The sequence below is a fragment of the Cibotium barometz genome, chromosome 2 (assembly GCF_041138505.1).
Source record: "Cibotium barometz isolate CiBa-2024 chromosome 2, ASM4113850v1, whole genome shotgun sequence".
NCBI classification, from domain to species: Eukaryota; Viridiplantae; Streptophyta; class Polypodiopsida; order Cyatheales; family Cibotiaceae; genus Cibotium; species Cibotium barometz.
This window is the reverse complement of record NC_141047.1, coordinates 15,624,613-15,641,601: the sequence shown is the minus strand read 5'-3', so window position 1 is coordinate 15,641,601 and position 16,989 is coordinate 15,624,613. Positions and strand designations below refer to the sequence as shown.

Genomic DNA, 16,989 nt, shown 5'->3' with positions numbered 1-16,989 from the left:
TCACTTCATCAGAGAGGTGATAGAGAACAAGCAAATTCAGCTTGTTAAGATTCATACGGATGACAACCTGGCTGATCTGTTGACAAAGAGTTTGCCTCCGGAGCGGTTTGCTCATTGCAGACACTTGATGGGCATTGGATGAGGCCAGTTTCAGCCTTGATATGGCCTTGTATATTATCATGTACATGTTGATTTTTCTTTTCCTTCATTTAAGGGCACTTTGCCTTTAAGTGGGAGGTTGTTGGGGTAAAGGCATTATGCCCACCCTTATAGTGTGTACAAGCCCATAAGTTATAGTACATAGTACACTTAGTACTTTTAATGTACTAAGTGCACTATGTGTACTAGTGCAATATACATGTGTGATAGGGGAGTCACACACTCAATGCTATTGAGTTGACTTATCCCCACAACTCTCTCTCTCTCTCTCTCTCTCTCTCTCTCTCCCTTGTTTCTCTGTGTATGTCTCCCACATGAATAACCCTAATTAACTCTCCCATTCACATAGAGCTACAGTTGGGGGACCCATTGACATTCTTTTCCTCCAAGAGCACCACCTTTCTGAGGGGCGTACCCACTGTTGCGAGAAGATTTTACCAAGTAGGAGCCACACTTTTTGGTCTCCCTCTTTTGGCCCCTTGGGGACGCAGGGAGGAGTTTGTATTTCTGTTAGCAAGCAACTCTTGCCGGCAGCGATAGGCTTAGGTGACAGAGTCTCTGGGTGAGCACAATGGGTTACCATTATGATTGGAGAGGACAGTGTGGGCTTCCTCAATGTTTATGCCTTGAACATCGCAGCACGTAGAGCCATCTTTCAGAGCACAATTCGTTAGGCCCTTCTTTAGGCTAACTTTTGGTACATGGGTGGAGACTTTAACATGAATGAGGCAGTAGAGGACAAACTCGGAGGAGGCACTACTAAAGTCTTTGGCGCGGAGTACTCACATGGGAGGAGTTGATTCTCGCACTTAGGGGACAGCACCCTTGGCATCTCTCAGAGTTGGGGCGCAACCTCGGGAGCCTGCAATTCTTGCAGTGTGATAGGAGGAGCAATGGCCCCAACCTCTCCCAACTTGACAGGTGTTGTGTGGATGAGTGGGCTTGCGGCCGTGGGGGCATGATCGACATCTACCACTTTTTTTGATCACGCTCTGGTTGTTCTATCCTTAGAGGACCCCTGGGGACAAGACAAGCACATGAGCACTAGGATGCTGGAGGTCCTCATGCAGGACCCCGAGATCTGTAGCTACAGGGTAGAGCAGATATGGGCGAGACTGGATTTTATTTCAGGCTTTGTCGCGTGCACCTTGGATGTGGGCCTAGGTGAGATCAACAGATTTTTGCAGGAGGCACCACAGAGCAGATTAGAGGGATTTCGTGAGCAATAGAGGAGCCTAAGGAGGTGTCTTGCTTCTCTTCAATGGCTTCAAGAGAGTTTCCCTGATAGCCCGTGGATTGAGAATCAGCTTGCTGCTTGCCCACACGGAGATCGGATTAATCGAGGAGAGGAGGGTCCACGTACAAGTACCATGCTAGAGCTTCCTTTTGGACCTAGGCCGGCGATAGTCACGGAAACTTCTTTGAGATAGCAGACCCCCACAGGTGAAGAGATGGTATTCGCAAGTTGCGTGGCCAGGATGGAGCCATTGTTTCAGACCCGCTCCATGTGAGAGCTATTGGAGATTGACTAGCACAGAGGCAGCTTCCCCCGGAGGTTCAAGAGAGAGGCTTGGCAGGGATCGTGGATAGAGATAGACTCAACCTCGACATCGAGTCATCGACTCTCCTATTCCTTAGTAGTGGCTGACACCTATCCCAGACCCGACCCACCCACAGTGGCTAGGAGTGTTTACTAGGCATGATATTCTATTGGCAGTCCATGGGGCGGATGAGGGTTGTGGTTTGCTCACTTTTTCTATTGGTCCCCATGGCAGATTAGAGAGATTAGAGCCTCCCTTGGAAGATTTCAGTGGTTGTAACTTACAGAGGGTGAGGGTGATTGGATTTCAGGCACATGAGTGGCACATGGACCCCTCGACGGTCAAGGTGGCCAGGGAGAGACTCTGGCAGCTATGGATTTGGGAGAGCCGACCTCACGTGCCTCCAGTGGGACTGAGAGACTGGACTTGGCGTGATCCTGCTAATCGGGAGGAGACTTTGGATGCCCCCTTTTTCGCATACATAGTGAGGTTGGGCCGTAAGATTCAAATGCCAGAGATTGATGGCACCGTGGTAGCAGCAGTACATTGGTAGTCACAGGGCCTTTCCCAACGTTTTCTCACGATATTTTGGAAGAGGCTCTGGGATAGTTCTCGGCCTCAAAAGATCACCCTCTTTCTTTGGCTGGTGGCACACAGGAGCTTGGCGGTTGTCATGTGGCTGGCCATCGGTGGTTGACCAATAGCTTGCCCGAGGTGCGGCCACCCTTAGGAGTCTCAGTGACACAGTCTGTGGGATTGTCTGAAGGCTCAGTAGGTTTGGTAGCCAATTCTCCGCATCTTCACAATTGACAGGACCTCGACCCGTATCATTACTTGGGACACTGTCGCTTGGGCCACAGAGGCTGAGGGTGTTAGGGCTTATGAGGAGGATGGTGGGGGACTCTCTCTCACCTCCGCATTTCTGCAATACTAGTCACGGCCCCATGTACTGACCACTGGAGACCGGGCTCATGTTAGAGATGGGAGATTTGTAGTAGCATTGCAGCTTGGCACATATGGAGAGCTAGATGCAGCAAAGCCATTGAGGGTAACCCACACTCCGCTTGGGGAGTCCATTAGGAGCCTTTGGCTCGACATCATCCATACACTCCGCAGTCAGTGGGGTAAGTTGCAGGGTTGTTCTGACCACATGTGGAAGCGGCGGAAAGCTTTACCTCCTCTCTCTCTCTCTCTCTCTCTCTCACACACACACACACACACACACACACACACACACACACACACACACAAGGAGCTTTAACCCATCAAGGTCCTTGGAATTGAAAGGCTGGTTGCATGCATTCAGAAACTTCAGGCATACCCATGTGCGCTCAAGACTCGCAGAGATTGCATGAGGCCTGAAAAGATTATTAAGAGTAAAACCTTGTAACTAAGGGTGTTTGTTAGATAACAAGCATTGGTTTTACTCAATGGGAAGCCCTATTCTTCTGGAGACCTGCAGGTAATACTATTTTTTTCCTTCAGAAATAATGCCTAACCAAGTGGGAAAGGCAGAATAGGTCCAAGCATGTTAATCACACCTCACTAATCAGCCTTTTTTACAAAAGAAATGTTGTGGAATAGGTCCAAGTATGTTAATCACACCTCACTAATCAGCCCTTTTTAATGTTTTGCGAAGAGTGCGGGGGACCAACTAATTGAGAGAGCCAGTGCTACGGTACGCTGTTCCTACAATGGCTGCCTTTCACCTGGGCTCTCATCACCTCAGACGCAAGGCTAGACGCTGGCTTGGGGCCGTAGGGACTCGCCAGACACAGCAGCACTCTTTGCTAGCATGCCCTGCCCATGACTACATCTGCACACACTTCCCTCATATCTTTGAGCAAGAAGAGGGCATCCACAGCTTCCTCTCCTAAACTGGAAAGACTATCAGTACTCCTCCATTAAGTAAGTGCTCCATGGTCGGCAAGTATTACAAGGACCATTTCCTACACGCACAACAGGCATTATTATTACCTAGTCATTTCACTATCAGCTCTTAGTCATTTACTTGGGTCAAAGAATATCATTAACTTGTTCATTTACATAGCCAAAGCTTTTGATGGTCTCCTCCATGTTTATATCTGTGTTGTTAAGGAAGACGGATAGAATGCCATGCTCTCTTCTTCTCAATTGATCTACACAATTAATTTGTAAAAGCACACATAATTTTTAAAGAGAGTATCGGAAAAATTAAGCAAAGAAAAATTTGTCCCCCTTGTGAACACAAGCACAAGTTACAAATGATTGTTCACAAGATTGACCACTATGATACGAGGTGCTGCCACACCTCCTTTTACACCTCCTTTTCACTGTGTAAGTGAATGCTTCTTCACATGTGCGCAGTTGTCCATGGGGCTCAAATGTGGGAAACCTGTATTACTGAATGTTTGCTGAAATTCGTATCCTGCCTTCTTTCTTTGTTTTGCTAAAAGTTTTTGCCACCTGTTTTGGCAGGTTAATATAGCTGAAATGAGCTATGAGGACCTGTACGAGATGTTTGGACCTGGGGAAGGTGTGGTTAAAGGGGCTTCAGGGGCACATATTGAGAAGCTACCTCGGTACACAGTCACAAAAGATAACAAGATTGATTCTTCTGGAGACAGTATTTGCTGTACCATTTGTTTACAGGTTAGCTGGATTATGTTAAATTGTTTTTAATTTTATGGATTTTAAATCTAAATTTGCCCACGCCCACGCCCACGCCCACGCCCACGCCCACGCCCACGCCCTACGCGTGCACTCCCAGTTCCAGCTGCACGCCCACGTGCGGATGTGTATTTGTTGATATAAGTATTGAAAAGGTACTAGGCTTTCCATGTGGTATTGATGATATTTTCAACCAGGGTTTTGAAACCACACTAGTACACCTGATAAAATTTCTACTATGTGCAGGAATTGCTGCAAGGGGAAACTGCAAGGAGCTTACCATTGTGCCAGCATGTGTTTCATATGTCGTGTGTTGATAAATGGCTTGTACGACACGGTTCATGTCCTGTATGTAGACAAGATATTCGAGGAAAATTTTGAAAATTCCATCATCTTTTTAGTGTCCTTACTTCGTGGCATGGGCGCTCCCTTCTGTACATATTTGGGTTTCCTTGCGGCCATGTCTTTTTGGAGCTTCAATCAGTCTTCATTATTTTTGACTGATAAAGCATTTGTATAGCTTTCAAAGGAAATCTGGAAATTATACTCCTCCAGCCACAATGTCACTTTGTATTAGAAGATGCTTAGTGTTCTGTATTTATGAATGCAATGCTATGTTTTTTTGGGCTACTTTTTCTCAAGATGGTGAAAATGCTTTCTTATTGGGACTCCACAAAAGAGTAGGTAGTTAATTGCTTTAAGTCATGTTATCGTGTGGTGCGAACCATTTTCACAATTTTGGATAATATAATTGTTTGATATCACAATAAATACTATGTTTACTTTTGGTAAAATACAGGTACATGTCCTAAACTCGAGCATTTTAATAAATTTGGGTTAACTGAACTTTGATGGGTTTAAGAATGATCAATCATGAATAAATGGTGTAGGTGAGGTTCTATATTTGTCAGTCATTATCATTGCCCGACTTTTGTGTCTTCTTGAGATCACATCACATGTCGAAGGCAATCACGTTTGAAACTTTGTTTTAGAATGATGCAGTTCTATGACTTACCAAAATCATCACATTACCTCAGGCAATGCATGCTTCTCCATACAAGCGTGCATGATCGGAATGTTTGAATCTCTTACATTGCCACTATTGCTTGATAACTCTTACATGGTCGGAATGTCTAAATCACTTACATTGCTACTAGACAATTGGCCTTGAGTTAATGTTGTTTTTTTGGTTGGTTCAATGCGTCACTTTTCACACATGGTCTTGTGCATGCCTTGGGATGGCTTTTTACTATACTTTTATCGTATGTTCGATTGAACTTTGTGCCTAGTGGAACATGCAAGAACAGTCTCATCCCTACTTCTTCATATGTTCGTCTAAACTTTGTGCCCAGTGGAACATGCAAGAACACTCTTGTCCCTTCATTTCAAGGCCTTTGTTTTGGAAATGTCTCTGGTAGCATTCTAATTTGCTTACCCAAAGATGTTGACATTCTCAAATCCATGTGTGGCTATAACTTGATTTAGACAGTTCGCTTGTGGGAAGACTTGTCCTCTTCCTTCATCTCACAAGTTGTAATTGTAAGGACAAGCTGGTAATGAAACAACGTTATTACCCTTTGTTGTTCAAATGCATTCACAATGATGAAGAGGAGGTTGTGAACTTTGTCACCTTGGATCATATAAATGGCATGCCATTATGACCCAATCTAGGGTGCACCTGGTGTGGTCAAAGTGCACCCAAGATCTTAAATCACCATTTTTTGAATGCCTTTTCCTATTGACGAGGTCGCCCCCCGAATACCGATGCATGTCGTTTAGTTGACATCTTAGACAAAGCAATGGTCATATTCACTTCCTTGAGGAGGAAATATGCTTACATGGAAGGAGTCATAAGTGTAGTCCCTCTTCAAGATTAAGAGGTCCTTGCGTTTGCATGATCACATTGTTGATGAGCATGTGCAACTCATCACATTGTAGGACTTGTCGACAAGCATGTGAACTCAAACTCAAATACAAATCCATAGACTACTACCAATGAGATAGGTATGTAGTTACACTCACCACTAGTTCTGTGAACATTATGCTACTGGATTCCTTTTCACTAAGCTCCAAGACATCGTCACCTTAATGTACTACTGAAGTTATAACCAACGTCTGCACTTCTCTTGGACCAACACTCCTGTCAACTGTTACCACTCATTCCAACATTCCTTTGTTCTCTAAGAGCTTCCTTTTAGCATGTACCCCATGGTCATGCTTTCCAATGTATATCATTAGTCATCAGTAGGCATGACATAATACACTAAACAACCATAATTTGGCTTGCAAGTGGCAACCTTTGCAGTAACGAAAAATTGCCTTTCCATTATTCACACATCTTTTTTATGCATCCCCTAAAACAAGTGTCATTGTCTAAACCATTGTTCTATCCATGCATTATAGATGGCTAATGTAATGTGACTGCTCCTACACATCCCATGATATTGGATGTTGCTTTCTTTGTCCACATGTGTCCATCATATTTTTGAGGCTCAAGAAATAGTCTAAGGCACTTTTTGATTTCTTGGGAGACAACGATAGCGGCTCGGATAGTAGGATAGCACTAGTATCTACACCTCCACACTACACATGGGGCTTTCTAGGTTTACGCAAATAGGTTCACCAACTAGAGACTCAAGCTTGAAAGGCCTATGGGTGTTTCACATCTAGGAGAAAGACTATGTGGGTGTTTAAGTCAAAAGCTTACATTAGCCTTGATGAATCATATGTGCGATTTGCTACTTTGTCGTAGAGTTGTAATGCAACTTCTCATGTGGGTACACTAACTCATTTGCCTCACTCTGTTGTCACACCAGAATGCTTCTTTAATAAGGGGGTGAAGAAAGATCTACCTTTGCCTAGATGGACACAAGAAGGTGGTTCTCTCTCATATGGACGCTGCCCAAAATGGAATAAAAGACATGCATCCCACATGATGAAATAATAAGCCGACAATGCCCAAATTCGAGCGTCTCAAAATTTTCTTGACCTCACTGGCTTGCCTCCATTATCCAACCCAAAGATCTGCACTTACATCACAAAAGTTAGGTGGAGATGATGTTAATGAGAGGGATAAGCCTACAAACAAACCTATCTAGCAAGCATCCATCAAGCATGTAAGTTTTTTAATAGAACACAAGCAAGAGGGTTGGGAGGAGAAGGAGCGCTCACAAGTACTCTTTTGTAAGGGAATGAATGTGTATTGCTCAATGTCAAAAATGAATTATATACAAGTGACTAGTTTTCACACTAGGCTGGATAAAACTTTAAAATAGTCCCCAGCCACTAGTTCTAGTCATTGGACTAAAATATACGTTATCTTATTTTTTTGTTTAAATCTTGTCTTCTATTTTGAATAATGTTGTGTAAAAATTAAAAATGCAGTATAGCCCAGAACCAGAACTTATCTTCTTCCTTGGGAGAATAAGCGATCTGACTTACTTTTGAGCATCTATCTAGTGAGACAGAGTGACGGCTCTGAATTTTTATCTCAGTATGTTGAGAATTTTTAATTTGGACAGTCTTATTAGTCTTTATTTATATGACATCACATCAATGAGATGAAGAAGAAGAAAAATTTATTATAATAATAGACATAGCTATCTTCCGTTCTATGCTTCAAATCTAAGCTTGGCCATGCTTATGGAAAGTCTAGAGTTTGTAAAGGAATTCAAAATTTACGATAGAAGTCTTTTCATTCTAGATAAGTAATTAGCGATACTAAATCATATGATTTTGTATCTTCCTTGTAGAAAGTTTGTTTAATTGTATCCCAGTGTAGCCTTTTCATGTTTTTGGATCCTAGGATTGAGAATTTTCCTAGCCATGTAATTTTTTTTGAAGAAATAAAAGACATATTTTCTTATTAAGTGATTGTTGTCAAAGTAATTAAGAAGAGTCTTTTATTTCAAAATAATCGTGAGGTGTGGGCATCGAGCTCATAATGTTGTACATGAAGTAGAGCCCTTGTATAAAGATGTTAAGAAAGCGCTCCACAGATCCTAGCCAGGTCCCTTTCGAGGTGAAGACAACAACCTCTGTGAGGTAGTATTAAGCTGGACGGACCGTAGATGAGTATTTGGATATCGTACAATGATAGGAGTAAAATGGCTCTTGGTAGGTTAAAGATCCCTAGTGTGGCTAGACGCAGTTGGAGGAATTATCTTGAATCCAACCATCTTAATCAGGACCAGATGCGATGGAAAGACATGAAGTACTACCTGTGAGGGCGAAAGGACAAAAGGACCAGATGTGCGAGAGATCATGGCAAATCAACACAATATGGAATGGATGAGCGAGTGTATGTATAATGGCGAATGAAATCCAGTTTAAGAGGCCCTCAGATGTGAGGTGACTCTGAGTAGTAGACCAACGAAGAAGCAAAGACAAGGTCGGAACTGAAGCACGATCGGTGACAAAGGCTCGTGTGTCGATGACTGCGGTGGCTCTCCTCTCCGAGGTAGTAGCTGTAGTGGGCAGCAGAAACGTAGGGGTCAAGGGCTCTCGATGGTGACACTTGGGCTACGTGCAGGAGTAGCGAGAACGACGGGTATGGGTAGAAATGCTGCTTGCACATGCGATGATGAAGGTGTAGCTGTATGTAGCCGGGCTCCTGTTATGTGTAGCGGATGGGCTGATGACAAATGATGATGATCAATATGTTGATAATTGAGGCGGCTGTGCAGTGGTAGCATCGGCTTGCTGATTTTGGTCTTCGTTGATTTATATGTTGTGTCTTTTGCTGAATTAAGAGTGTTGTGTGGAAGGGCTGCTAGTCTGGGCCTAGAGAAAGGTTGTCGGTAAGCAAGCAACACGAGACAAAAAATGTCACATAAAATGCCCTTTTTGGGTAGGGCAAATGCCTTTTTGGGCATATTTTCACACCCCCCCTCTCAACCCAAAAGGGGACCATGAGAGAAGATGAAGGAGATGGTAATTGGGTGAAGAGAAACATGACAAAGCATTGGGCTTTGGTTGTTGCGGGTGTAGATCATCTGTTCTTCGTCTTTTGTAGAGTCTTTTGAGTTTGGGTTGTACTGGATCAATTCCACAATTCAAGGGTTTTCACAAGCATGAATGCCCAGTTGGGTTTTCATTCATACATGCACCCAAAACACAAAAAATAGAATGCTATGCAAAGGGAATGCAAGATGGTAAGTGCTATGTAGTGGGTTTTCACCGACTCATGTGCCCTTTACAACAATGAAAAATAATCAAAATGGTGAGGATGGTCCCCCTCTCAAGATGTTGAGGGTGATGGTGGAGGATCAATGTTGATCCGCTCATGATGAAGATGCTCGAGGATGGGCTGGTTGACAGACTTTGTAAGGATGTCGACATGGTTGTCTGTCGTGAGAATGTACTGAAGCCTGATGGTACCAAGCTCAACCTGTCCCTTGGTAAAATGAAAATGGACACCAACATGCTTGGTACGATTAGAAAAAATAGGATTGCCAGCAAGGGCAATTCTCTATCGACGAAGATGGTAGAAGCGGTGTCCATGGAACGTGCATCTCCTTAAGAAGCCGACGGAGATAAATAGCCTCAGTGTGGTGGCGTCATAAAGGGCCCAATACTTGGCCTCAGCTGAAGAACCTGCAACAACGGTATCCTGCTTTTTGCTAGACCAAGAGAAATGGCCAGATCCAAGTGAGTACAAATAACCACCATGAGAACGCTGGGAGAATCGATATCACCGACCCAGTCAAAGTCCGTGTATGAAGTCCAAACATATAGGTACCCGCTAGATAGGGAAATCCATAGCCTGCTTCCAGGTTGGCTATGTGATTGCCTCTTTCCACGATGTTGGCTGATCATGTACTGCATACTCTGTTGAAAACATAGAGGCAAATGAGGCATGAGGATTGAGCCTGGTGGACCGATGAGGACTGTCCAAGGGGGTATTGCAAGGAAACATGCCTGAATCCCGCAGTGGGGTAAAGGGTCAGTGGGTGGTTGTCGGGAAGAGGGAGGCTCCTCAAGTGGCAGAGTAATAGTCGACTGATTGGGTTTCATGTGGCACAGTTGGAGAATCTTGAGTGGGTGGTATGGGTAGTGGAAGGCGAAGTAAGTCCCACTCATAAAAGACAGTGTCTTGATGAACGAAGACTTTGTTCGATCTTGGATCAAAAAATTTGTAAGCCTTTGATTCAGAGGAGTATCCCTAAAAAATGAGCAACTCACTCCTTGGCTCAAGCTTGCCCCTCGTGTCATTGGGAGTGTGTGTGTAAGCATGACACCCAAAGACATGGAGATGGAAAATAGTTAGTTTTTCACCATAAAATGCCTTAAACGGGGTCCTGTGAGGGACAACTTTGGGGAAACAATTTAGGAGGTACATCTTAGTGTTGAATGATTCCGACCAAAGGCATTCAGGCAACTCTACTTCAAAGAGCATGGATCATGCCATATCCATAATGGTTTGGTTTTTGCGCTCGCCCACTCCATTTTGTGAGGGGGAATTGGTGGAGGTGAGCTGGCGTTGAATGCCATGCTCTTGCAAGAACTCAAAAAATTGATGGGAGATAAACTCACCACCATTCTCACTACGAGCAATCCCAATCAAGACACCCATTTGGTTAGTGACTAACCAAACCCATGTGGTAAAGTATTGGAAGGCATCCAATTTATGCTTCAGGAAATACACCCACGTGTACCTCAAATAGTCATCTACAATCAGCATGTAGTAGACAGACCCGCTCAAGGAGGGGGTTGGGGATTTCCCACTCAAGTCAAAGTGAATCAACTTGAGAATACCCTGAGTACGATGAGTGGCATGATGTGGGAGGGGTGTACGATACTGCTTACTCATTTGAGAATACCCTGAGCACGATGAGTAGCATGATGTGGGAGTGGTGTACGATACTTCTTACCCATTTGACATGGTTGGCAGCCATCCTTGGTCAATTTGAGGTGGGGTATGCCTTCAAACAATTGGTCCTAGACAACTCATATAGCGTGTCATAGGGTAGGCGACCATAGCGATAGTGCCATATTCATTCAGTGTCCGAGGAGCTCTGGTCACATAGGCATGAACCCGATGTGAAACTCAGAACCCTCGGAAGATGGCTCAGATAAAAAAGTAGACATCCGGTATAAGCCATCCTTATGTGCTTGACCTCGAGCAACAACAAGACCGGTAGTCTCATCAATCACCTTGACAACTCGCTTGTTGAAGTAAACTGCACGATCGAGTTGGGTCAACTGGGATACAAAAAGTAAGTTGAGGCCCAAGTTAGTAACAAGATAGACATTGTCCAAGGTTGCCTGGTTGGGGCTCGTGTTTGTGTCAAATAAGACGGTGCCAATAGATTTGATAGGCATCAGTGTGCTGTTTCCACATCAAACTTCATCCTTAGCAGGATGTTGAGAGATGAAAATGTCGGCATTGCCTGCCATATGGTGTGTATCTCCATTGTCAACTATCCAAGTGACCGGATGGCCACATGGAAGAGTTGGGTGGGATTCGATGATGAGCACAGGTGGATCATTAGGTAGCTAACAGATCTGAATGAGGGCAGAAGCTTCCACACGCTGACTGCCTCATCTAGCCCGTTGTTTCTTCTTCCTTTTGGAAGAGTGGCCAAAGTCTAACTCAGATGTGTCCTGAGCGACATTGGCCATGAGGCTGGGATGTGGTGTAAGAGAAGACCAATTAGATATCTCTTCCGAGGTGGCAAAGGATACTGAATGGGGGGTGGAACTTTAGCGACTTGACCACCACTGAGAAGATCTAGGCCAATTTCTACCAGTGCCTTGTTGCTGGTTCCCTGGTGAGGGACCCTACAGAGTAGGTACTAGAGTATTACCCCCTCTCGACCGCCAATTTGGGGCATTGCTGCCACCCTGGTTGTTTTGGCAATTTGAGTTGTTGGTTTTTGGGTTACCTCTATTTTCCCTGGCTTTAATGCGACACTCATCATTCTTCTTCCTTTTCGGAAGAGTGGCCAAAGTCTAACTCAGATGTGTCCTGAGCGACATTGGCCATGGGGCTGGTTTGTGGTGTAAGAGAAGACCAATCAGATATCCCTTCCGAGGTGGCAAAGGATACTGAATGGGGGGTGGAACTTTAGCGACTTGACCAATAGTTCCCCACACTGAGAAGATCTAGGCCAATTTGTACCAGTGCCTTGTTGCTGGTTCCTTGGTGAGGGACCCTACAGAGTAGGTACTAGAGTATTACCCCCTCTCGACCGCCAATTTGGGGCATTGCTGCCACCGTGGTTGTTTTGGCAATTTGAGTTGTTGGTTTTGGGGTTGTTACCTCTATTTTCCCTGGCTTTAATGCCACACTCATCATTAACATGTCTAGACATCTGGCAATGAGTGTAGTATCTATTCTTTTTGGGAATATTATGTCAGTAGGAGTGGGTGTCGAGGCAACGGTTTTTGGGGTCAGTGTTGTTGCCTTGGGGTTTGCCTAGATTACTTGGGTTTTTGTTCCTCTTCCCTTGCTGCCCCTTGTGGGTAGAGGTGGTATTGGAAACAAGGCCCCCCTCTTGGGTAGAGGAGGAAGGAGGAAGAAGATGGCTTCTTGGAGAGAAATTGGTCATGCAACTGAGTGAAGCACAAGAGCTGGCACTAACACTCATACAAGTTAGGCATAGGTTCTAAACTAATGGTCTGTGTGACCAACACACAAAACTCACAAAATTAAGGATTTTAGCTCTCTTTTGCACAAGAGAAGAGCCCATCATTAGGTGCTTAATTAAGAGCCCATTATTAAGAGCTTACTTAATTATTAGGATCTTACTTAAGAGCCCATTATTAGGAGATTAATTAATTATTCATTCCCTTGTTTCAAACATCATGTTTATGAGTCATTTCTTGACCCTCCCACAATTGGATCTAAGTTCTTTCTCCTCTTCTCGTTCTCAAATTAGCTCTCGAATTGGTTCTTCAATATCCAATTTTCTATTTTGTATCACCTCCTTATGGGGGTGCACCATTTCAATAGCCTTACTTGTGAGACCCCTACCCCTCTAACAAGGCAACAACATTATACTAAGGGTAGAACAACTCACTTAGGGCCTCATTTCACAATGTCCTAATTCTTGGCTATCCTATTAGATCCTCTCAATTTGACCATAATAATCCTTATGCAAGAAAGGTGAATGATTAAGGACACACCTTTTTTCTCGATTAGAATGTTCTCAAATTTTAAGAGTAAGGGGATGTTTAGGGTTCTCTCTCTCTAGAAATGTTTCGTTCTTAGAATTAATCTTATAAATTTTACATGTTGGTCGTGCAACAAAAATGCGTGGTCATGAGGTGGTAGCGCCACACTCTTTGTTCTTGCGACCACACATTTGTGCTGGTAGAAGTTGAGTTGTCTGTTTCTTGAAACTGTACTTGGAGTAGCTGGTCCCTGCATCCTTGGGTGTGTTTAAATGTTCTAAGAATCACCCTGCTCCCTAAATGCTTTCGAACTCCAGTCTCCTTTGCTTGCTGGGGGGGCTAGGACTTTCTTCTTGCCTTTTACGCTTGTCAGCCTCCTTCTCTTGTTCTTCTTGATGCGACTCTTGATGTGCTGAAGTTACATCCTCGATTTCCTTACCCTCACCATCCTTTTTTTGTGTCTGCTCCTCTTATTGTTGTTGCTCACCCATTTCGACTGAAGGGGGTAGATCCGAGAGCACTATGTCATGTAAGGGTGATACGTTTTTGAACACCAAGGTTGTTGGGCTAGAAGGGGGTGTTTGGATTATAGATGTTGGGGCCTCTGTTGGCCGAGGGTAGCTACTCTGATAATATGATTCTTTCTTGTTCTTTTAGGGTGGCTTGGTATGATGTAATGTCTTTTGCCACTTCTTCCTCTCCAGGCGCTTGGCTTCTACTTCCACCTGTTTTATGTTGCCTCTCATCTGTTTTGGTTTTTCATCTTTCTTCTCTTGCTTTGCACCTTTTGCCACTTCCTTCATCAACTCCTTGGTGTGTTTTAGGACCACTTGCCCTTCTTGCAGTTTAGCTTACAGTTGTGCTTATTCCGGCACCTTCTCCTGGTGTGCTTTGGTCCCTTTGAATCTCAAGCCATAGTGTTTTTGCTTGGAGACTGACATATTGTCGCAATGTGCAAGAGATGATTGCAAAATAATATGTTTAATAAAAATGTAGAATGGGAAGTGATTTGACTCAACCATTCATGAATTATCAATGTGAAAGAATGAATTGATAAGAATCAATGAATGATTAAGTTGTAAGAGCGATTGAGCCCCTACCTGAAGAAGAAAGAAAATCTTGAACTGTTGGATGGAGACAATGATGATGGAGTGCATGTGATACTCTTAGTGGAGAGTGTAGAACTCGGAAGATGATGAAGCAAAGTGAAGAAAAAAGGAAACTTTTTGTTTTTATGGCCCACCACAGCAGCGCTTGGCATGGCGGCCCTCTTGATTTGTGCCACATGGCAAAAATGTACTCGTTGGACCTGGCTGGCCGTTTCACGATGTGAAATCCCTAGAATTTCACAACGTTAAATGGTTGGTAGAGTTTCACGACATGAAATGGCGTGTAGTGTTTCACGACGTGAAATGCTGCTAAGCGGACGACTAAATTACTTTCCTTTATTTATGCAATTGGAGATACCCTAAATGGTCCTATATGCTCAATCAATCCAAATGAAAAGAATATGCATGTTGAGGAGGAGATACTCAACTCGTGAAATGTATGAACCTGTTTCACGACGTGAGATGGTTGAGGCATTTCACGGCATGGAATACTTAACCCTCAAACTCTACCCTTTGAAAATTGAAGTCGTGTGCACCAAGTAGTTCTTTGTTTGCACCCTCCCCTTGGCTTCTTATTTCCAAGGGAACCAAGTTTTAACCTTAGAACTCGTTGGTATCTGTTGGAGACGCTTTAGTTCGAAAACGAGAATTCCTTAGTTTGTTTTCCATCCACTGGAGGAGAACATCTACGAAACCTTCTTAAATTTGTTGTTTTTCTTATGCTTGTGGTTCCACTTTTGTTTTGCCTTTGTCTAGGGTTTTGCTCAACTTATTTTATCTGGGTAGTGATGTTGGCACTACAAGTGTGGCACTTCTCTGTCCATTTGGTTGAATTGATTTCTTTTTCCAAACTAACCTTGGACACAAGATATAGCTTGGTCTTCTTGATTGCTCTTTTTTGCCTTCTGAGGTAAGACCTTCACTTGAGTTCCTTTTGTTCTTTGATATCGATACTCATGAGGTTCCTTTATAGTATCCTTGGGCATTAAGTATGTCTTTTCTCACTCACCGCTTTTAAATTCTTGACGGTGTTGGGGCTTGTCTATGTTGCTTATTCCTTTTGAAAGATTTTCTGCCTTGGCCCTTGCATGTATCCTTGTTGTGCTATTGTGACACTTTTGAGGTGTCGACACTATCATAATAGCCTTGGGCATGGAGCTGTGACTTTAGAATCCACTATTTCCTCATTGTGGACATAGAGTGCCCCTGTTGTAGCCCTTTTGAGTGGTGAGATTTGTTGGAGGATGATGCCTTTACCCTGGGATCTCTTGCTTTTCTTGTTGTTGGCGTCTCCATGTCACATTTGATGGCCTTGTTTTCTTTCTTCAAGGGATTCCATAATGGAAATATCATGGATTCATGGCCTTGGGTGAGCTGCACTTCCCTTTTCTCCCAATGGATGATACAATTGGAGGCGCAAATCCACAGCTTGCCTAATATCATCTCTTCTTCCATTGTCCTTGCAAGCATAACAAACACCTTTCCAACCAAGGGATTATTTCTGATAGAAATGTTAATACTTAAAAACCCCATGATTTGTGTAGCGAACAAATGGACATTGCGAGAAATGGAGGGGTACATCAATGGGAGTAAGTTGAAAAATATTACGGGCCCCTGACACAAGAAATGCTCGCACAAGAGCATCTCTTGACACAAAAGATATAACTCAAACAAGAGAAAATCAAATAAGCTCAAGCGGAAGCCAAAATGAAACAGAGACTCCAAGGAAAAACCGTGCATATAAACATGGCTTTGCTTACATTGCTAGAAGATGATGACATGGATATTGAACATTTACGCCTAAGTGTACAAATCTCTACAACAGGTGGTCAAACAAGAAGCATTGCACTGATTGGTTCAAGTCATAACTTGATGTCCTATGAAACTTGGGTCGACAAACCAAACCTAGAGGCAACTAACGCCAAGGGGGATAGGCCCCACACTTACACCACTGGCATGGTTGGTGAGATCATGTGTGATATGCGGCCAGTGGGATGACAAGCTGTGTGATAGCCATTCTAGAGACTCGCATAGTTATAGCACCAGCTCATTTAGTTGGGTTCACACTATAGAGAACCCTAGTATGTATTTGGTTGAGTACCTTTTCATATGGTGTGTACTCTTATCTTTGTATATGAGTGTTGAGTGTTGTTGTGTGAAGAAGAAGAAGATTTTCAGCCTCTCACCTTGTGTGTTCTCTTTTTAGGGTTTTGGGAGTGTGTGTGTGCTTGCAAGAGCTCAAGCTCTCTTCTCCCTTGCATCTTTTCATGGTATCAGAGCCTGGTTCATGCTAAGGGCTGAGTTGCAAGCAAGAGAAACACAGGAAGCGGTACAAGGGCAAGAGCTTCATCTACTCTTCCCTATTTGTGTTGGCGACTACACCCTTGTCGGGAGCTCTACAGAGGGAGGCACCG

The 16,989-nt window shown here is 43.7% G+C and overlaps 1 protein-coding gene across 1 annotated transcript in view; it reads left to right on the top strand.

The window, feature by feature from the left end:
- The window catches only part of LOC147640706 (NEP1-interacting protein-like 2), a 36,363-nt gene extending 31,384 nt beyond the window's left edge, over positions 1-4,979 (top strand). Inside the window, exons 4-5 of the mRNA XM_086814378.1 lie at positions 4,158-4,331; positions 4,596-4,979. Coding sequence (XP_086670504.1) covers positions 4,158-4,331; positions 4,596-4,730 — 309 coding nt within the window. The 3' untranslated portion in view covers positions 4,731-4,979. The remainder of the gene's footprint in view (positions 1-4,157; positions 4,332-4,595) is intronic.
- Positions 4,980-16,989: the final 12,010 nt, after the last annotated feature.